The sequence below is a fragment of the Neopsephotus bourkii genome, unplaced genomic scaffold, assembly GCF_033783945.1.
Source record: "Neopsephotus bourkii isolate Nb327-2 ecotype Australia unplaced genomic scaffold, CSIRO-AGI_Nbou_v1 NB_168, whole genome shotgun sequence".
Lineage (NCBI taxonomy): Eukaryota > Metazoa > Chordata > Aves > Psittaciformes > Psittacidae > Neopsephotus > Neopsephotus bourkii.
Genome location: NW_026900684.1, coordinates 1617313 through 1640748, shown reverse-complemented (window position 1 = coordinate 1640748; position 23436 = coordinate 1617313). Strand labels below are relative to the sequence as shown.

The 23436-nt window shown below is 33.8% G+C and overlaps 1 protein-coding gene across 2 annotated transcripts in view; it reads left to right on the top strand.

Annotated features, from left to right (window-relative positions):
* Nucleotides 1-23436, top strand: part of SGCZ (sarcoglycan zeta) — a 453681-nt gene that overhangs the window by 234796 nt on the left and 195449 nt on the right. For both annotated transcript variants that reach the window (XM_061370848.1, XM_061370857.1), the window contains exon 2: nucleotides 2311-2505. In XM_061370848.1, coding sequence (XP_061226832.1) covers nucleotides 2311-2505 — 195 coding nt within the window. The remainder of the gene's footprint in view (nucleotides 1-2310; nucleotides 2506-23436) is intronic.

The following is a 23436-nucleotide window of genomic DNA, read 5'->3' as shown; positions in this document are numbered from 1 at the left end:
GAAGAAATTGGGAGAGAACATGAACTAGAAAAAGTAACTTTTGACCAGCTCTCATTGTAATGCCTCCAAACTTGTATTGCCTCTCAAACAGGGAAAAAAAAAGAAACCTGAAAGTAATGTCAAATGGAAGGCAGTGGAATGAGACTGAAGTGGTTCAGTTCTTCAGTTTTTCTCTAGTTTGCTCCTCCACAGAATGCAGGGTAGTGATCTGCTCCTGTAGACCTCCATGGGCTGTAGAGGAATATCACAGAGCCTCAGTCAATTGAACAGTGTACACTGAGGGAACTGAGTGATGCCTGACTGTGGTGGTGGAATAAAATTTCATTTCATTTAATGGCTGTGTTGCAAAGGATATGTTTCATGGGTCCACATTCATTATTTCAGGGACAGTGCTACTTTTAGCATTCTCACTATCTGGAAGTTGACTTTTAAACTATTTCTAATAGTGATAATTCTTTCAAAAGTAGTAAATAAACTAAGGTCACAAGTTAATGGAAGTGGTGTAAAAAATAGTAATTACTTTAAATCTCAAAATGTAATCATGGATTGCATTTTTATTATAATGACTGGTTAAATAAATGTGTAGAAACTCATTATAAGGAGGAAGATGATTAACCCTTTCATGCATTCAGTTTCTTAAGACATTCAGACACAGCTAGGATGAATTCTGCCATGATGTGATGAGGGTTTGATTAAAGCCTGCTGGTGCTTTGCTCTGGGAGGACTGAGAAAAGTCATGGAGGGAAGTTTGTAAAGGTTCACTCTGTAAATAAATTGCTAAACATTACAGTTAATTGAAATTACAGGAAAAAGAGAAGCAGTTCTGCTTGAAAAGAATAAAAATGACAAAATGCCTGTTCACTACCTTATTTAAAACCTGCTTTATAAAATAATTATTTCTGTTTGACTTATTTCAGTAATATATGTATTGTTGTAATATGAATGTATATTCTATGACTTGCGGCTATCATTATACTGGGTTCATTTGTGCTGTTACTATCTCATTCATTAACAATTGCGTGGTAAAGAAATCTCAATAGTTTTGGTTTGGATAAATATCTAACAGTATGGATGATTTGCATAAGCATCTTTGAGCTTTAAATTTAAAAAATCTCATAAAATCACCATTTCTTTGATCTTTCAAATGGATTTAATAAGATTTTCATTTCTAATTGAACCAACTGATCTATTATGCATTTTTAACTTTCTTTTTGTGAAAACAAAAGCAAGGTTTTAAGCATAAACCTGATCACTCTGGTTTTATGAGTTTATTGTTTGGTTGGGTTTGTTTTTTTGGTTATTTCTGTGTTTTTTTTTTTTTTTCCTTCTCTTGAACACAAGGCCAGTCTTTTTGATGGGCATGTTTCAGGAAGAACTTTTACATAAAAAGAAAGAGGTTTCTTTAATTTCTTTTTATGTCATGGATAAAACTTAATGCTTTCCATTCTAAAGGCAATGTCACAGACAAATATGAATATAAAGAGCTCTAAAGAAAGCTAAGTATGTAAAAAATTTGAAATGGTTTCTTATTAAACACAATAGACAGTTTTTGTTCTATAGAAGAATTAAGAATTAATGGTAACTTCTTTAAGCAGTTTGCAGCTACATGTTGCTTGTTTGCTAGAACTTAAACTGGTTCAGGAAAACAACGTATGTTGGTAGTATGCATATCTCATAAAGGCCAAAATTAAAGCTTTGAAGGGTTTTTTATGTTTATTATTGTGTCAAATATAGTATATACAGTGGCATACTTCTGTGTAAAGCATGGCTGTATGTATAATGGCATAAATTATTAATTTACTAAGTATAACGAAGGAGTGGTAATTTAATCTGTTACTATTTTAGAAAGAATAGAGTTTTATTTTTAAACAAGAGTGTACTGGTTTTAGCTATAAGCTACTATGAAAGAAAATTACTTTTATCTCAGCCAAAACCAGCAAAAGAAAGTTACATGACTTTTTTTTTTTTCAAAACTGAATTGCCCTACATGACCTTGTAAATGACAATAAAGCAGCCTTCAGAATAAAATGAGGTATAGACTTTTAATATTTTTTATAGTTTATTTCTGATAAGTTTAAAATGCAAATTCAATTTGAAATATCAAACCAAAAGTTTAAATTAATAAAACCCACCAAATTCTTACTAAGTATGTAGGAAAAATAACATTGATAGGCTTTATGCTGAATGAATATATCTGTCCTGTGCTCATAGAAACTGATTTTCAGATTTGTCAGATAATCGCCATGTAATAAAATTCATGAAAAACAAACCTCTCATTTGCTTACTTATACATCCATCTTTCTTTTCCAGATGACACGAGAGCAGTATATATTAGCAACACAACAGAACACCCTTCCAAGGACTGAACATCCTCAGTTTTACCCAGTTGGGATTTATGGATGGCGAAAGAGGTGCTTATACTTCTTTGTCCTTCTGCTGTTGGTTACCATGATTGTTAACTTAGCAATGACAATATGGATTTTGAAGGTTATGAATTTCACAGTGGTAAGTATCATAGTAACTATGTTTCTTGAAGTAATAAATTGTAGTTTAGTTCTCTTTACCATTTTATATGCAAATCTTGTAATTTTGGATTAAAAATCATATATGCTGCTTTGAGGGTTACTTCAGTCATTTGTAGGTTTTCTGTATATGCTGCAGTGGGTAGACCTGTGCTCTATTCAGATAGTTTTGCTTAATCATATGTGCTTACGGCTCTTACATCTGGCTCTTTAATTTTTTTAGTTTGCTCAACCAGAAGCATTGTGGTGACTGCCCCAAGCACCTCTTGGTTGCTTGTCACCACTGACAGAAGTCAGTAGAAGTTTACTGTGTGCGTTCTGCATGGATGGTATCTCTCTTAGGAGGAAACTTGGTTATTTAGGTCAACTTACAGTGATTTTTTTCAGTTTATGTTGTTCTTAGTATTTTTTTTAGAGTTTACATTTATACTGTGTTTCACCTAGAAATTAAAGTGGCTGTTTTGATGTTGGTAGGAGGTAGGAATGAGAGTCACGGGGTTTTATAAGACAGCCTCCATCTGGAATGTTTAATAGCAGTGGTTACCAAGACTGGATTTCAGATGTACACCTGAACATCTGTGTTCAGTGGGATCTGTGTTATCTCATCAGCTTTGTTCCCAAAGCTTTGTTTGGATAAGGGTGATGGAAGTGCTCACTAGTTGGCAGTGGAGTAGCATCTTTCTGTATACGAAAATAAATGCTAGAACAGTCCACAGTTTGAAATATCAGTCCTTCTGCTAGGATCTTAGTCTGTGTATAGCTTTTACGTTCATAAGCCACATTTTGATGTAGCTGGTAATACATTTTGAATTTCAAGGGTCATAGCGCATTTCTATTCTCCATTATTTTACTGGAAATAAAAAATACCAAACAAGACCAGCATTAAACATATGTCTAAAATTGTTCTATATTTGCTAATGCTCTGTAATGCATAAATTTATCTGAGATCATTGGCTGATGAGATGTATTGTGCAAATACATTGCTATTTCTGATTTGCCAGTAGTGGTTAAATATTTTGGATTCATATTTTGACAACTGTATGACATTAATATTACTGTACTTAAGTTTGTTAGAAGTTGCAGGGAGGCTGCTTGTTGTTTGCAAAACAGGACATGCACATGTGCTTTTGCTGTTTGCATTAAAGTATATTTAGGCAACTTGTTTACATCAGTAAAATGGTCTACTATTTTTCCAGAGGAGAATTAAGCATGGAAATTTAAATAGGTTAAGAAAATGTTTTAAAAATCACGGGAATTTTCTCTGAGCAGAAGATTACATTCCAGTAAAATACTGAAAATACTGCTTCTGTATCTAGGCAATGTTTGACCTTCCACACTGAAACTTACTATAGCACTGTCCAGTTTAAAACTCTTACAGTTTCAACATACAAAACCAAAAAAGATATTTTAAACGTTTTTCTTTCCTGCGTGTCAAAGCTTTGTTAGAAATTGTTACGGTAAATCACTAAGTCAGTGCAGTTCTCTAGCTCAGGAAACAGCCAGATTGTTTCAGCAGGTCTGTGTAATACTTAGATTGAAAACCGTGCTTCAGCAGTTAGAGGTGCATATCTGAAATAATTATATGAATAGTGGCTTAATAATTTCACAAAAATAGTGTTTGAAATGTTATACACTTGATTTATGAACTCATTATTTAATTTTCACAATTCAGAAATCTCAAACCTTATGTACACCTTTTATAAACCTGAATTTGTTATAAATACAAAAAAAATGGAATGCCACTTGTTAGTGTAAGTTAATCGTTAACGCTCCTGTGGCAGCATTAATTTTAATTTTGTATTTTCACTTTTGCCATGGCCATAAAAATGAAACATATCACTCCTCTTTCATATGAATATCCCCACCCCCACCCACTCGATGCTGCACATGCTAGGGAATTTTGGATCCTGTTCAAATCCAATTTGTTAGTCATACACTGGAGAGCACCAGTTTTCTTCTGTAAATTGATGGAATGGTAGTCTTCTACCTGGACTAGTTAATATTCACATTAGAGTCTCTGTATGGATTCAAAAATTGATTGCTTGAAGATTGTCGTATAAAAAGTTCAGTAATTTTCATGCTTATGTCCACACATGCCCATTTGAGCACCAGTGGGAAATTTGCATCAGGCCTGAAGGAGTAACGTTCTTAGCAACAGACATCTGAGAGTAAAATAATTTAGTTTAAGAACCTAAGCTTCATATGTTTAAAGAATGTAATAGCTTTGAAATATACGTAGATTTCTTCCATGCGTGTAAATATGTATAGATAGATAAAAACTAAGAAAGAGTGTTTGTATATCTGGGCAGTGATAGGAACTCAGAAGTGGAGCTAGAAAGCTTTTGGAAAGGAAAAGACTTTTGTCAATCAGGTTTAAATAATATTTGCTCAAAAGGAAAATGCATCTATGATAAAATAATTGTTGAAATGCAACTGCTTTGACATTTCGACATGATTTTAAATTATTTGCTGTTTTAGCATAAACCAGTGTTGACTTTCATAAATAGGATAGTAATTGCACCACTTCAAGGGGTTGCGAAGCACCAGGCCGTGGGTTTGTCATTGCTGGCTGACAGCTGTAACAGTGTTAATTTATATTAGCTGTTGCCGTTCTATTTTTAACTGTACAGCTGCAGCCACTGGCCATTTGCCACAATAAAAACCTTTTTGAATTAAATTTATAGATTCTCTAGTTGGAAAGGTTTTCTGAATATACTGACCTTGCATGTAAAAGTCCTGTTCTGAATTTAAGCAATTATACTGGGTTTTTTTTATGCATAGAGAGGAGAAATAGGGTCTTCTGTAAGACCATTCATCAGGCAACTGAAGTGAATTGTCCTTAAGGATTGATGTGGAATATCAAAGAAGTAATTGAAAAGGAAATAAGGTTTATTTGATGTTGTATAAAACCAGTACAGTTAAGTTGTGCAAATCTCCTTTTAACAGATTAAGTAGTATAGATGGTAAAGGTAGAGAAACTTTATGTACAGTCTCTTCTCCAGTGTACAATGTAAGAAAAAAACCTGAAAGGTAAATACAAGTTACAAATAATTGTCCTGATATTATATGTATCAAATGAGCAAGACCAAAGGTAATTAGTATCTGTGTAGCAGAAGGAATATTAGGTGGAGAAATCAGAGATGTAATAACAATTTTTAAAAAGATGTTCCTCCACTGGTAGATTAGTGCTTCTGTTCTTTAACATCTATTTAAGATCTGTTACCTCACTGTTTGATCATCTCTTTAAAGTTACATGTGAAAGCATGTAAGAATCTCAGGACAAAGAAGTCCTTAAACATTAATGTGGACAGACACGTGTAGCATACCGTACTATTCTGGGTTTACATGGAAAGTAATGATTCGTGAGCAGGCTATATTAGAGGGAGATCTGACCTTGAACAAAATGTTTTGTCAGTAACAGCTCTGAAATAATCCCTGCACTAAACCTCTCATTGAAATAAAATTTTCTGTTCTTTTTTATGTGGATTGAATGAATCCACTCTGTCCTGAGTGGTAAGGATAAAATAATTTGACAGCCTCTATAACATGTTGTCCCCTAATGGAACCATCAAAATCTCTGAATCACATGCTTTGAACTTCAGACTTCATCTACTGTACTAAATGCTTTCCTGAAAAGTAAACAACTGCTGTATTCAAGAATGAACTCAACTTTCCTTATTTCTTAAGCCTGATCTTTGAGACATGTAGAACACCTAGTTAAAAATCAAGCCAGAAACTAAAATCTGTATATTTTGTCAATGTTAAAAGAAACAGACTTGGAAGACTTGAGTTTTATGGAACATTTATAATTTCCTTTCCTTCTACTAAGTTTGTCATGGTGCACAGGCTCCTCCACGGAGACGTCTGTCTTTCAATTTCCCTCAGGATGTAATTGCCTCTCACTTAGTCTAGGTTATATGTGGCTTATGAAGGTCAAAGCTGTTAGCTGCTTTTTTTGTGTCTAAATTAGTATATTAGGTGTTTCAAGGATGGGACACTCAAGTAGTAAATTGGTGACATAACCACAAGTTGGTTATGGATATGTTTTGTATTTAAAACATCCTGGTTATTTCACTTATGTAATATATATGAGTTTCAAAGGAAATCAGTGAAAAAATGTTTTTACTGTGCATGCATTCTTCTCGTCATTTACTTGTCCAGTCCACTGCGTAGGTAATCAGCTTACATTTACATTTTCTTTAAAGATTTAATCACTTGAACATTATTCTCTGATATAATTTTAATCCTGTTTTGTCTTTAACTTATTCTAACCCCATTAGAACTATAATTGTATACAATTTATTTTTGATATAGATACCAACAGCTAAAGTGTATTGATAGGCTGTCAGTCTGGTTGCTTACTCTATGAAAGAGATTTATCTTACATTTTTTGTCAATAAACGAATACCAGTGTAGAAATTAACAATTGAAAATTTTCTTCAGGTGTTTCAAATTAAGGTTTTAGAAAAAGAAATTGAAAGTTTGCCTCTTTCTGCTGTGAAGTGACATTGTGAAGCAAGATGGGGCAGTCAGCATAGAAACCTAAGTTTCTAAGCACATGAATATGTTTTCTAATATGTATGTAACTGACATTGATACTGCATTTGCTTGATATTACCTTATTCTATTGTTCATTGCATCACATTGAAGTTTGGAGTTTACTAATGGTAAAAAAATATATAATGGTAGGAAAAAAGCAAATATGAACCCTTTCAGTTCTTAAGATCTCTTTTGGGTTGTCCTGTGACTCAGCCACATATTCTAGGAAGCAGCAGCACCAAATTCATAGAATCATAAAGTCAGAATTGTTTGGGTTGGAAGGGACCTTAAAGATCATCTAGTTCCAATCACCTTGCCTTGGGCAGGGACACCAATGGGTTTACTAGTTCTGCTTGTATATCTGGTTTGGTGTGTCTCCATACTCTGCTTTCCCCCTAGGAATCAATGTATGAAAAGACTTCTTTTGTTACTCTTTTGGGAACGCTGTTGGTCAATTCAGATATTTTCTATCGCTGTAGTTACTTACAGTGTTCTAGTCAGTTTTGACTGCTATCATGGCACAATGTTTTCTGTATTGATTCATGTTAAACTCCTCTTGACTGTAGCAGCATGGGAATTATTTTTAAAATCAGGAATGAGACAACTTGTTAGCTGGGTTAAACCAGTTATTTCTTAGGGGAACTTGAATTTCAGTTTAGCTTCAAACATAAGCAGAACATAAACAGCACTTTGAATTTCCTGGCTAGAATTCACATACTTCATGCTCGCAATTGAACATATTCTGGTTGCTGCCTGCCTAGCTCCAACTTCATGCTGTTTGGACAGCAGGTAGTTGCAAGATGGTTGAATGTCTTCTGCAAGTTACACGTGCCAACTAAAGCATGATTTCTTTTTATGTGATAGCATATATAATAACACCGATATATGCAACCATTTGCTCTTCTGTATCTTCATACATTGTCCATGTCTTCCTTTAGGAGTTTAGTTTTTAGACTTAGAATTTTTTGGATCTGCAAAATGCTAAATCTGAATGGTAGTATTTCATTAACATCATTTATAGAGACCAGTAAACACAAGTACACTTTTTTGGGTTTTGGTTGCTGTGAATGAATGAGAAAATAATTTCAAAATTTTAACTTTCCACACACACACACTCACTCTTCTGATCTGAATATCCAATATGAAAAGAATACTTTATAATTTGTTTATAAATACTTTTTTTCCGTTAAAGCTATAATTTGATACCTAAGATTTTATTGGTACAGAACTAACAGCTGTGTTCAGTGCTTTTGTCTAGGCTTATAGCAAACTGTCTTGGCATACTATAGAATATGAAAATAATTTATTTACAGAACTATACTGTAATACTCATTATTCATTTCTGAACAAGCATGACAGTGATAGGAACTGTCAGGTTTCAAAGAATGTTTGATCACCCAGATCTCTTTACTTGATGTTCAAAACAGCGTTCTGTTATCAGTTCAGTTGGTTCTACTGATCTATGCAATAAAGATACTAGCTGCCATAGGCAAATACTACCATTTCAAGTAGAATTAAGAAAAAGCTCTTTTCCATTTCTTAGCTAATTTTGTTGAGATATGTCCAATTGATAGCAGATCGGCATTTGAAATGTGTGAAGTTGTGTAATAGCTGTACTTTACTCAAAAATCATTTTATTGTTTGGCAAATGGACAACTTCTGTCATTTTACAAAAGCAGAAGTTTGTTATTAGGTTTTGAATAAATATTATGATTTAATAGTAGCAGTTGCTGGATATTTAATAAACATGTTCTGTCACATCTGCAGCTTTCATTTTATTTCAGTGACAATCATTTATTGTCAGTAATTTATTTTAAACTGTAATTTTCAAAACTTACATCTTAACTAGACAGGAAACTATTTTTCTAAGTCTTTCAATATTTTAGTTTCAGGAACCTGATGGCCCATTTTGGGATATATGCAAAAAAGCTTTTGTTTCCTTTTTGTTTGTTTTTTGTAGTGAAAAGATCCAGTCCACAGCAGGCAATGTCATAAATTATTAATGATTAAGAACTTAGTAAAGATATCAGAGACCAAAGTTCAAATTCATGTAGTCTCCAATACAGAACATGTCCCAGGTAAGTGTCCTACTCATAGGATATTACTTCTGATTTCTTAAGTTCCTTTTTGATAGATACATGACCTCTTACTATCTTCTAGTCTCACACATTAGATATCACCATTATAACGAATTTTATTGAAAATTCCTATGAAATAGCTGTGTATTACTCAAGAATATTTTCTATTCAAATTTACAGTTCCTTTGGAAAAATGTTTAGAAAATTGTCAGTCAGCTAAAATAAGTCTTAGATAACCATACACGTGTGCACATGCACATGCATACACACATGCACAGTCTTATTTATGTTCTCCTCTCCTTTTTATTTTGAACTGGAAAACAGAATCTTAAGTTTCTTGACTGAATCTCTGAGCTCCATTCATGATTCAAAAGTATATAGCATGTCAGCAAACGAATATTGCTATGACTTAATTTTACTTGTACTTTTTATCCCATTTGTTAACATTCATGTAACAGCACAGCTTTATGGTGGTGGAGCGTATTTTTTAAATTTGTTTCCTCTTTGTTTTGGAGTGCAGTAGGTAGGAATGAACTGATTTATTCTTATAGTCTTCTGAGCATGTTGCATAGTTGCTGTCCTGAGTACAATAAAGAACTCATTATAAGCATTTCTAATACCATTCTTCTAAATCAGGTTTTATCTCATTTTGTATATGTATTTCCTGTATTGTGCACCTTCTTTCCTAAAACTTATGGAGGGAGGGGAGGGTATAAGAATCAATCTGCTAGTACAAGTATGGTGTAGGTTTACTTGACTGTATAGTAATTAACGTGCACAATCGTAATGAATTTTTTTTTTTTGTAATTTTTATTTTTCCTAATGGAAGGGAAAAAGTTAAAATCTGTTTTGTCAAAGTGGAAAGGCAATTGATCTGAAATCAAATTTGTGATCTCCTATACATTAGATATGTTCATAGCAACAGTTTGCATGAACAGTCCAGCAACTGCTATGCATATTTGGTTAGCTGCCTCAAAGTACTAGGCATCTTGTGCAAAGGCATCTTCCTCTTAAGAGTTGGAAGGTATTATTTAAAATAGTGCTATTTAATAGCAGTTATTAGCAAATATGAATTGTCTTGATTTGATGTGCACATTACATTATTTGTTCTGGCTGGCTGAATGCAGATTTTAAATATTTTATTACTGAGAGGTGTATCTGTATGTTTTAGGGTTTATTGTTACCAATTATCTCTAGTGAGAAAAGAATAGAATGAAATTAATTTCTTATTTGAATATTTGTTAGTCATGCAGGTTCAATATCAGAATAATAGTAAAGTTCCCAACAGAAGAAGGGAACAAATACTTTGCACCCTACTTAACCTTGTAAAAATGTGATTTAATTCATAGGTGGAAAAAAAAAAAAAATATCTATTTATATGGTAGTTGAAGCAATTTCAACCTGACCTTGAAGTGGCTTTGGAAAATTGTACTGTAGCATCCAGTACTTGAACACTTAGGGAAAATTGTCTATAAACAATGTTTACCTTACAGAGATGTATTGAGAACATAAAGAGGTATTTGCCTGTACAAGGACACTGCTTGCCTACCTGTCTCATTGTTTCTGGTTTGTTTCATGAAGTGTCATGACTTATTTAGAATCAGCTTAGGGGTCACAGATTCATACTTGTACCTTTATCTCATGTTAGCAGTTCCAGCATGCCACAGGTAGCTTGCTTCATATTTAAAAAAAAATTTTGATAGCTCCATGTTCTTCCACCATTCACTGTAGTAATTTCTGATGTGCATTTAACTATGACTCTTGTAACCTCTTGTAAGAGTTTTAACATTCAAAAAGAATGCTGACTGTGGCTATAGAAAGTATAGAAGAGGGCAACAAGAACTTCATGTGATAGGTTAGATGACAATTAATATGTCTATTTATTTTCAGTTTGTGGATGTTTGCTTTCTACTAAATATTAATAATGTGTTTTAGCTGAGTTAATACTATTTATTAGACAGCTTATTCTTAATCATTCATTGTGCAAATAGGTTGGAACAAGTATCTTGGATTCCCACCCCAAACATTTGCTTTCATGAAAATTAAATCAACTGAATTTCCCTTATTGGCTGCTAGCTGTGTTCACTTTCCATGTGTATTCTACGTTAATTGACGTTAATGTCTCTGGAAAGTGAGATTTTCAAGAGAATATTATACAAATATATTTTTCATTCTTAAAGGTTTATTCAATAAACCAGTTCTGACACTTAGATTTGTCCTACTGTATAGCTTGAATCACAGTTATTTGAAGAGAGATGTTGACATGCAATCATTTTTAATGGGTGGAGAGGGGGGAGTGAAAAAACTTAATTTCATATATTAGGGTTCAAGAAAATAATCAACAAATAACAGAAAGCCATTACATGAAAAGAAAAGAAGGCTAGTGTATCAGCATATTTGTCTGAAATAGGGCAACTAAAGCAGACCAAGTTAATTTAATAGTTCAGGCCAAGCAGTAATATTTTGTAATGTTGCTTAGCAGTAATTAGAAAGATAGCAAACCACTTGAATAAACTTCAGTTACTTAAAGGCACCAACAGTCTGTATGAATGATGAAATGTGTCATGGTTTCTTCTTTCCCTTCTATTACTGGAATAATTTATATGGGTATAGAGTACAATAAAAATTACAGTCTGTGTTTGGAATCCTGCTTTTATTTGTATAAATCTTCTATCTTGAAAACAGTACAAATCTGTGTACAGGAGCAGAATGTACTCATGTCAATCTAGCCTAAATTAGACCTTGTACATCCAGAAATTATAATAAAAAAGAAATTAGAAGGTAAGACAGAATGTGTAGTGCTATGTGTCTTACAGTGCAGAGCATTTCCTCTTAAGTCAGGATAGTAGATGCGATTGGAATCTCAGGCAGGATTAAATGATGAATCAAATGTTTTACCAGGAATGATACAGAAGCAAGAACTTTTAGTCAAAAACATGAACATTTGCATGGCCTGCAGAGTATGAGGAGAAAAAAAGCAAAAAAAGCACCTTTACCCAAAAGATGCAACACTGATGGGGTATCTTTTTTATGTCTGATGGCCACATTTTTACTGTGCTGCTAGATATTTTCAAACAATAAAAATCAAGAAATTAAATAAAAGCAGAATATAAATGATATTGCCAGAGGCAATGTAGAAATAATGCAACCACCACAAAATGGAAGTCAATGTTATTATACAGTCCTAAAGTTCTTGATTATAACATAAATTTTACTGTTTTTTTTTTTTTTCTGGAAAAATATGGTCTAAGAGCTTGTCTAATAATTTGTTATTGCAGGCAACATGGTGCATAGACTTTCTGTCATATCAGTGTCCATCATGCCAATAACATATTCAGTTGAGCATTAACCCTCAGAGTCTCAAATTGTTTTATTAGGACGCTCAGTTTAGTAAAATAAATTGTGCAAGGACTCCTGCAAGATCTTCAGCGCTTTGAGTTCAGAGTTTAGTTTCAAGTTTATAAGCTCAGGTTTATAAAATCCAGATGTGCAAGGAGGTAACAGATCTATGTCTACTTCAACAAAACCTAATTGAATTAAGCATAATAAAAATACAGTATGAATTAATATATAAATTTAAATGACTTTTAATTGGTTATTTTAGTTTTGTATACTGTGATGGCGCAAGTTAAAAAAAGAAGAGTTTTGCATAGAAAAAAATTCAAAATTACTATCATGCTCTCTGCTTAGCAGAGATGCTATTTTAATGCTGAAGGTAGATGAAGATTTCTAGATAGAAGGAAATTTAAAACAATCAAACAATCAAACCACACCAAAACCACCCACAAAAGCCCAAAGAAATTTAGTCATCTTCATATCATGCCTTTAGGACATTTTTGTAGATATGAAGACCTTTCTCATTTCCTTCATTGTCTTTGGGATTATACAGCTCACTTTAACCATCTTTCTGGCTCTGGGTGTGCTATATAGAAGCAACAGAGTAAAGAATAATCTATGATAGCTCTATTGGATGAATCTGCAATCCAAAAGGCGCTTTGTTTGAAATGATTCTGGTCATGTTATATGTTAATGCACATATTCTTACCATTTTAATTTATTTACCAAAACACGTGTCTTCTTTAAAAAGTAGTTGACTTGAAAGAAAAATGTATGATGTGAACAGTTAACAATAAAAAGAAATTTGCCTGTGGGGTTTTTCTCAGGGCTGATTGAGTCTATGTGTATCTACACATCCAAGCCATATTTTTTCTCAAGAGGGATGTGAACTGTTTATGTTCCAATTTTCTTTTTGTTTCATGTTGGTTTTGGCTCTTGCATGATTAAAATGGTAATTATAAAGGGAGAGGGTTGATTCTATCCTTAGTTCTACATTATCTTCAGTTTTAAATTGCATAAATTAAAATTTGCAAAGCAATTTAAATCAGTTTCTGATTTAAACTGTATTTGGAATTATAATTATTGAGTATAATTTTTAATATATATTAGAATGCTTAAAGATAAGCAAATTTATTAACAACAGGCATACAATTTTAAAATGATAAGATTGTATAGAATTAATCAAGCTAAAATCTAGTGTGAGTTAGCAACCACATCTTTATGGCACTTCTGAAGTTTTAATGGAAAGAATGTGAAAGATAGATAAACGTTGCTTTCCCATTTTTCATTTCAGTCACTGGGCTCAGAGATCATATTACTGTTATGTGTTTTGGAAAGATTACTTGCATAAAAATACATTTCAGTGGGTATTGTCATTTCAGTTATGAAGACTATATTGCTACTCTGTAACATTTAAAATTAACTGTTTCAATTTCTGCCATTTTAAAAAACAGTTCTCTGAAAGTGAAGTTGGGGGGCTGGAGATGGAAAAAATTAAAGCCTGAAAGACAAAATTGGGGCTGACATCAAGGTGGCATCCTTAGCCTTTTTTACTGCATTTGGATACAAACATGATACTGTGGAAACATGCAGAGAATAAAAGCCAACAGTATCTTTCCCTTTTTTTCTGGCTATACGAAAAATCCTAAAAAGAGGAGATAGAATGATTCTGTGGAGTCTCTTACAAAGAATGCGGTTGAAGGTTTTGGTTTTTTTGTTGTTGGGTTTTTTTTTGTTTTTTTGTTTTTGTTTTTGTGGTTTTTTTGTATTTTTGTTTGTTTGTTTGTTTGTTTTAACTGGGCCCATCTGGGGAAAAAGATCTGAAGTAGGAAAGATGAGCTATCCGTGTCCGAGTAACCAAGTAATCTCTGGTCAGGCCTTTTTTTAGTTTGGTTTGGTTCTTTTTTGTTGAAGGAAGATCTAAGTGGTCCACCTGAGTAATCCAGTCATAAAACTACTTCACAGTATTCTGCCCTAGTTAACTGAAGTTAGAGTATTATTCAGTATTTAACTAGTTTCCCTCTGCAAAATCTATATGGAAGTTGCCACTGTACAGGCAGTTCCGATCACTTTAAGTTACAGTTCTTCTTTCTTAATTGCTGTTCATTAAAATTTAAAGAAGCAAAAGCATAGTGCAGCTATCTCTGTCTTTTTAGAATTCACAATAGCTCTGTACATTCTTGTGCATAACTTCTGTGTGTGTGCATGTGTGCTATTTTTTTCATGTATATGAAATACATATGTATACTTATGAAACACATACATGTATTTTGTCTATGAAATACATACAAAACCATGCCAAGTGCAAGATCCTACACCAGGGTCAGAGCAATCCCAGGCACAGCTACAGGTTGGGCAGAGAAGGGATTCAGAGCAGCCTGGTGGAGAAGGACTTTGGGGTGTTGGTCGATGAGAAGCTTAATGCGAACCGGCAGTGTTCGCTTGCAGCCCACAAAGCCAACCATATCCGGGCTGCATCAAAACAAGCATGACCAGGTCGAAGGAGGTGATCCTGCCCCTCTACTCTGCTCTCAGGAGACCTCACTTGGAGTATTGTGTGCAGTTCTGGTGTCCTCAACATAGAAAGGACATGGATCTGTTGGAACAAGTTCAGAGGAGGGCCACAAGGATGATCAGGGGACTGGAGTACCTCCTGTATGAAGATAGGCTGGGAAAGGTGGAGCTGTTCAGTGTGGAGAAGAGAGGGCTGCGTGGAGACCTCATAGCAGCCTTCAAATATCTGAAGGGGGCTTATAAGGATGCTGGGGAGGTACTCTTCATTAGGGACTGTAGTGATAGGACAAGGGGTAATGGGTTAAAACTTAAACAGGGGAAGTTTAGATTGGATATAAGGAAGAAATTCTTTACTGTAAAGGGTGGTGAGGCACTGGAATGGGTTGCCCAGGGAAGTTGTGAATGCTTCATCCCTGGAAGTGTTCAAGGCCAGGTTGGACAGAGCCTTGGGTGACATGGTTTAGTGTGAGGTGTCCCTGCCCATGGCAGGGGGGTTGGAACTAAATCTTAAGGTCCTTTCCAACCCTAACTCTTTTAAGATTCTAAATGTGTACTTATACAGGTATTGATGTAAATCATAGACTGCCTTTTTTATGCTGGTTGCATTTTATATCAGTCTTTTGTTTGTCTTCTGGTCTTGATCAAGTTAACATACAAGCCAGAATTTCCAGAAGCTTGTCCATATATTTGGCTTTAAATGCACTTAAAAATTTAGCTGTAGAAACATGGTGTCACGAGAATTTTAATTTGCCTTTTTATGTAGCTGCAGTTGATTATTCTCTTTGAAATAGAGTATCGTCACAGAATATTAGACTATTTTCATAGTTGATTTTGAAACTAATAATACTTGAAAAAAATAAAATCCTCTTTTTTTTTTATAGAACAACAGTTTTTATTCAGCTGTTATTCAAAGGAAATTAAAAATACCATCATCTTTGATCCATATACAGTAGGTTAAATGTATGCTGTCAATATTACTGAGATAAGAAGTGGTCATTTTCCAAAACTATGTAGAAACTAAAAAATACTCAGTATAAAAGGCAAGACAAACTTTCCAATCTAAATTTAATGTAAAATGAAAGCAGAATAGACTTCATATTTTCAACAAGTCTTTCTCATTTGCCAAAAATGGTCTTTGTATTAATCACTTCAACTTTCTCCTGTTATTTATTAGATTTATTTCCTTGTAAAACAGAACAGACCTATATACCAGTATAGCAGCAGCCTCCTAAAGTTTAACAAATTTCTAGAAGTACATGAGTCAGCAAAACTTCTTGAATCTTTTTTTTTTTTTTTTTACTTTTATAAGTATTAGCTGTTTTCCTATTTTTCCCCAATCCATGGTCTTAGTCATTATGACCCATTGCCATGGGGTTATCAGCATGAAGCACGTACTGATATTGCTTTTTATATTACTTGAATGTAGTCATATGGTAGTGACAAGGGCGAGGACAGAAACATGAAGAAATAAAATAGTTTATTTTAATTTTCTGTGAGTGGAGCTATTCACATAGCTAAAATTCAGAATGTCTTGTAAGCATTTAAGTTTCTACATGCTTCAAAATGAAAGTAAAAGGGTGTGCAGGAAAAGTATGTATTGGGGAGGGAAGAAGAAATAGAAGGGAGAAGAAAAGACTAACCTAATGTGCAAAAGCTACGAGATCAAAAAAAGAATAAAAGATCAAAAAGTTGAAATAAAAAATAAAAAAAAATGAAATAAAAAAGAATTATCGATGTTTCATATAAAAAATGTTTCCTAGCTAATAGATGTAATAACCTCAGGCAGAAATATGTTTCAAAATGAAAAACGACATCATTTAGACTGCTGTAATTAAAATGGTGACAGCCCTACCAGATATGATACCCTGCAAAGACATATTCTAGTCTTCTGAGTAAATCATGGGACAAGGACCATGAAAATTAGAGTTTGATTTTTAGAACTTTTTGCAGTTACCTGTCTGTAAATATTAAGGATTTATTACTTAAAAATGAAAGTTATTGGAAACCCACTTGAATATTTAAAAGCTAAACAATGAAACCAACATGAACAAATAAAATACTGAAATTTTATAAGCGAAGAAATGTATGACCCAATGGCCATATATAAATGGATCCATTAAAGCACCCATGTTTCTTGGTAGCTAGTATATTCCTCTTAGTATTAGAGAGAATAAACCCAAAACGGCTTGATTATGTTCTAGTGCCAAAGTGTTTTGATCCGGCAGGGGTTCATTTAATTCTCCTGCATGTTATGTCTTTTCTTGATCTTTCACACTGTTTGGGTAAAAAGTGAATGTTCCTTGGTGAGGTAGAATATGCATTTTTGTTTATGAGAAGGTTGATACCTTAATAATTAAGTGCTTAACTTGTATAGCAATACAAACAACCTTCAGAGCTTCAAAATAGTACTTGATTCTTGATTTTGTTACATGGATTTTGCCATCCTTTTATTCATACACTATCTTCAAATAAATAATCATTGTAATGGATAAAGCTTTTGTGATAGTAATCAACTTAATTATGGAAACAAGCTTTTTAAATATATAGTTTTGGAAAAGAAAGAAAAAGGAAATGAGTCAAGAAAAACTTGGGCGTGAGAACAAGTAATAGGAAAGAGGGGGAAAAGTGAAAAATAACATATTAAAAGCAGGACAAAACAGATAACTGTACTCCTTATTCTTTCAAAGTGTCTAATGTTGGACTATGCCAAGATTTACTAACACAAAGAGGTACTCTGAAATATAGCTAAAACTAGGTTCTAGCATTATATTCACAGAGGACTGTACTGAACATATTTTATTACCTTTTGTTGGAAATAGGGACTCAGTTCAGCATTCCCTGAAAGTGTCTGATAGAGGAAATACTAGTCTACTCTTATCAGCTATGATTACCTTTCATGTCACTGTAAGATAAATTGCAGCATATTTATCAATACCAGCAATGTTTTATTTATGTGGGTGTGAGTTTTCACAGTGTCACTGTATATGCAGGCATGTATGTGTTAGCAAAGGACCGTGAAGTGCATGGTACATTGATTTTATATGATTTATAGGTTTAAATGTTTCTTGAAATATTTAAGTATGCTAAAAGTGCTTGAAATATCTAGAAGCTATTCAGTAGTTGCTCCTTTAGTTGTTCGTTTATTACTTTGCCCAATTAATGAAGGGCTATAAATTTTATATTAATTTAGAAATGCATTTGGCCTCTAACCATTGTGATCTTTCATGGTGTGATAGCGGCATAAAATAAACACAATTGCTGGATGCCTGAGTGATTTTAGAAATATTTCTTACTTATTATAAAAATGTCTCTAAACTCTGTAATGATACTATAAAATTACAGTAATAAGAGAAAGGTCTTCAATAAGAAGCAGTTTCAGGCTGATAGTAAGGCAGAACAAAAAGGAGAATACTGTCTGAGTCTTAAAAGTGAAAGATGTAAAAGGAATAAAGGGAAGGAAAAGGGAAAAGAAAAGAGGAAAAAATGAAGAGAAAATAGTCTCTTCAACACAAATGCAGTTAGGCAATTTCTAGATATTGATCTGAGGCCCATTAGACAGGTATATATATATAAAGAAGCTCTAGGGAGAATAATTATTGAGGAAAAAACATAGGTAAAGACTGATGAATTAGCACAGAATTATCAAACGTAGAGAGCCCCATGTTTTCCAGGGAAATGTTTGTGTGAAGTTTGGAGCAGATGCTGAACAATATGGCACATCTGATTTCATGCTGCTCATGCAAGCTGACCCCTGGCATTCTGTGTGAGGTCAAAAGTTTTCTGAAATTTCAGTCAGCAGGAACAGTGTACGTGTAGACTGGTAGCTCAAATCAGGTGTGTCTTGCTTTTCAGCAAGTGTCTGATGATCTTGCAATTAAAATAAAATCAAAGGCTCAGAGAACACCTGAAACGTTAGTTGTTGTATAATTTTTGCTGCTTTTAAAGATGTGTTGTATAATCTGTTGTAATTTATTCTTCTCTTCATTTGATTATTCAGGGCAGAAACTATTATTGCAAGTTACCCTTACCATTGAGAATTAATTTCAACAAAACAACTTGTAAAGCACAGTTTAGGAAAGCATATACAGAAATAAATTGCTTGCTAGTTAGAAGTGCATTTATTACCTGTAGCACTATAATTTTTTTAATTGCATAGGAAAAACAATGATTAATTTAAAGATCCAATTTAAAATTAAATTGCTGATCTCCCTGTCCCAATAATTTACATTTAACATTTAAATACTGTTACTTAAACAAACCCTATGTGTTTTTTAATCTGACAGTTAACAGAGACATTTATCTCTAGCTGCTTTCTTGCATGCACTTTTGCTACAGATATGAAGAAAGGAATTTAATATAGCAGAGAACTGTTTTAAATCTGTGTTTTTCTGTGGCCTTCACTAGAAGTAACATTGTTGGCATAGATTACTAGATAACATATTTATCACATATCAAACCTGAGATCAGTATCTTATCTCTGACAATAGCAAACAGTATATGCTTAGAAAAACATGTAGACTGGAGCAAATGTGTATAGTAGTGCTTCCCCAGTGCTTTCCCATGTTACATATTCAAGGTTCAGAGATTTTGAGTGCTAAGTGGATAGCATTATGTAAAGAGGCAGTAGGTGGAGTTGGGGAAGAAGGCCCAAGTTTAACTCCACCACTCATAATGGAACAGAAGGCAGAGAAAATTGGCTCTAACTCCTTGTTTCACAAAATTTAGCTTTCTTTGATCCTGAAATATCTGAAGAAATTCAGTAGGAAAAGGAAAAAATAATATGCCTCGGAAAGTGATGTAATTTGTGTAGTGGCAGACAAATAGATGGCAAACCATCCTTCAGTGTTGCAGGTTATGGATTCTTATCCAGTTCTGTAAGAATCAGAACTGAAGTTAGAATCTGGATCAGAAAACTACTTTTGATATTGAGAGTACAAAGGAAAGAGGAAACAATTGTCTAAGATACCGTGTTTCACTTAATGTTTTCTTAAAACTGTGACTGAGATCTTTGGGGTAGTGTTGGACATCCCAGACTACCATATTCAGAAAAGGAGAGAAGTAGCTATGGGAAGGATCTGTTGTTTTGGACCAGCTTCTTTCTTAATATGAGCAGTATGTTCATATTTGAAGGCAGTATTTTAAAATAGCATTTTTGATTTTTTAATAGCAATGGAATGCAACAGGTTTTTAAAACTCAAGGTCATATCATGAAGCAGGTTATTGTTCGATTCTTTTGCCATGAACTCTAAAATGTATTCACTTTTAATTGATTAAAAAAGCTTTGTTTTCGGAAGTGATAAGCATTTATATGTAGATGCCATTAAAATGCCATAGAAATATTAATTGTCTGAAAAAGCTAGATAGAAAATTTTATTAATTTTCTAACAAGTTTGAAAAAAAACTAATAAAGATATAATCTAGAACAACATATTAAATAGCACAGAATATAATATAAACCACAAGCAAATACCATTTACCTCAACAGTTATTGTAAAAAATAAAACTATGTAATGAGCATCTAGTGCTGGACAATTTTATAAAAAATGTCATTATTATGTAAAAGAAATCTTTTGGCATATTTTTAGTACTATTGTAGGAAAAACTATGTCATGGTAGATGATAGTAAAATTGAGAAGGCATGTGCAGCGTTGTAGAATCACTGCTTGGATCCTAGGCTTTCCTTACAAAGGTGATTTATTCATTCACTGCTCTATGGCATTCAAGGATGTGCAAAATTTATTACAGTATAAAGAAGCACAGAGAGGGAAACAGCATGAGTTGTCTATGAAACTGTTTTGTTATTAATATTGTGGTATTCCAGTTAACCTCCTGATCTAGGTGAAAAGACCTCTTGGGTTGTCAATCCAGTTATCCAGAGCAGCAAGCTAGGATGGAAGAAGACAAGAGCTGAAAACAAGGCCAGCAGGGGACTGGAAACTCTTGAGTAGCAAAGGAAGCAGTAGGTGTAGAGTCAGACCACTGGTGTTGCCTTTCAACTTTTTTTCTTTTCCAATTTTTAGAACTTTTTTGTTTGTATGTAGATGTAGTAAAACATTGCTGCTGTGGGCAATGTTTTGTTCAGACTTTCTGAGCTAATCATATAGTAAGCAAGCAAGGAAAGCCTGTAGAAAGTAATTAACCTATGAGGAGAATGAAACATCTGATGGATAGCACAAGGGCTAATGGATTTAAACTTAAACAGGGGAAGTTCAGGTTAGGTATAAGGAAGAAACTCTTCTTGAGGTAATGAAACAGGTTGCCCAAAGAAGTGGTAAATGCTGCGTCCATGGCAGTGTTCAAAGCCAGGTTGAACAGAATCTTGGGTGACATGGTCTACTGTGAGGTGTCCCTGCCCATAGTAGGCGGGTTGGAACTTGATGATCTTATGGTACTTTCCAACCTTAACTGTTCTATGATTCTATAATAAAGGATGTGCTTATTAATTCTACATCTGAAGAACTGATTCCTATGAAACAAAGATAATGATCATATTTTACAGGGAATATGTTCTTTCATTTATAACTGTGTAATGGGTTCAGCAATTCCAAGTAGTATTTACAAAACCCAGTAAGTTCCTAAAGGTTGTGTGAAAAAAAGGAGCTATAAAAACAGAAGAGTCACTAAATATCTCAAGTAAATGGAAGGCTTGACTTGACAAATCTTACTTTAAGAAATGAAAAAGAATTTACTTTCAGGAGAGTCCTTCTGAATGTTTGAACAATGTGGAAGAGCTTCAGCCATAGTTCATGCCTGCCTTAACGTCAAAATCATCAGTGTGACACAGGCTGCAGGACACCTGGAATTGCTAGTTCAGTATTAAAAAATTGTTTAGTTTTATGTCTTCTTCATTAACATAGCTCCATCATCACTGTAATACTATTTTACATAGTGATGAATGTCTATTCTCAGCACCTTGGGTTTTTTCATTCATTTTCTGGTTTATGAGTATTTAATATAAGTGATTTCAGCATCTTTTCTGTAACGTTTTTATGTTCTACTGAAAACCAATAGAATCAGGTGATTCCAGGCATTGAGGCACTTGGAAATGGAAGAAAAAGTCCTCAATAGTAGTATTTTATAGTCACATGAGCTGGCAGGCCTTGGTTGCTGACAGAAGACGTATCTGATATATAAAATTCTTTTATTACTACTGTCAACATGATAAAAGCAAATTAATTTAGTCTTTTATAAAACTGAGTAGAAGAAGGGCTGCATGCTAAGAAGTCATAGATTTATGCAGTCCCATAGCTTCGGAATAATTTAGGTTGGAAGGGACCTCGGGGTGTTATTTAATCTGACTCCAGTCATAGCTGGGCCAAGTTTTATGAAACTTTTGCAGTCTGGCTAGGGGTGTTGTGTTCCTCAGGGGAGATGCATTGCTGCAGCCCTGTGGGAGGCAGCAGATCTCTCCTCTTTGAATATGAACCCTTTAGCCTGAGATACACCCAGAGAACACGACCTGATTGATCCCTTCTGCCCTTTTCAGACTCTTTCTGCATGTGAGAAGGTAATTGCTGCCTTCAAAGAAACATTAAAATTATTAAGTAATTACAGCAGGGTCTCTTCCTAACCCTGTTCTGCTGTAGTAGCCCCTGGGAAGCAGCTGGGCAAAACTGAATATAAATATATAGACAGATGCCTACCTGGAAGAAGGAAGCCTGCAGTGTTAATTTCATCAGACTTCACAATGATCTTAATAGGAACAGTATGCATCCGCAAGGAAGGTCTATAGTCTTTCTCCTTGTGAAGTTTCTAATAGGTTAGGAAAGCTTTATTTAACAAAAGTAGTCTGGCACTTTTGACCATATTCTTTAACATCACACTATGGGGATGCATAAGCATGGTGATAAAAAAAAATCCTCTCCAATAATGGGAAAATTGATGCATATTGAAAGCATGTTACACAGGCTGTTTTTCTTGGTTTTGCTCAAATAGTTATTTCTAGGGTTTGAGGACATTGAAAATCAGGTGATCTGAGGTGCTCTGTTCTCCTAGTGCCCTTTAACACTGTGATCAAGTAAGTTTCCACTCACTACACTCACTAGAGGAGTGCAAGTAATCTACTTAGTAAAAAAAGATTTCCTCAGGTGGTTTTAAAATTTATTAGAGCGTCCTCTTGTGGAATAATTGTTCTTAGCAATACAAATGTGTTAAAAAAAATGTATTATTAATCAAGCAGAACTGTTCTGTTATTAAATCACTAAGCATTTGCTGAGTTTATATGCTCCTATTTCTTTACGTTGAAGTGAGACAATGACAGGTACTTTTGGTAGCTCAATCTCAAATTCATTTCTTCAGACTAAGGACAAGGCATGTCACAATACATAAACATCAAGTTGGCCAAAGATACATTGCAAAATATTTGTTAATTTTCTAATGGAATAAAGGAAATTTTTCTAGTAAGGAAAATATATTTTCTCATTGTACAAGAAGAATGTTGTATAATT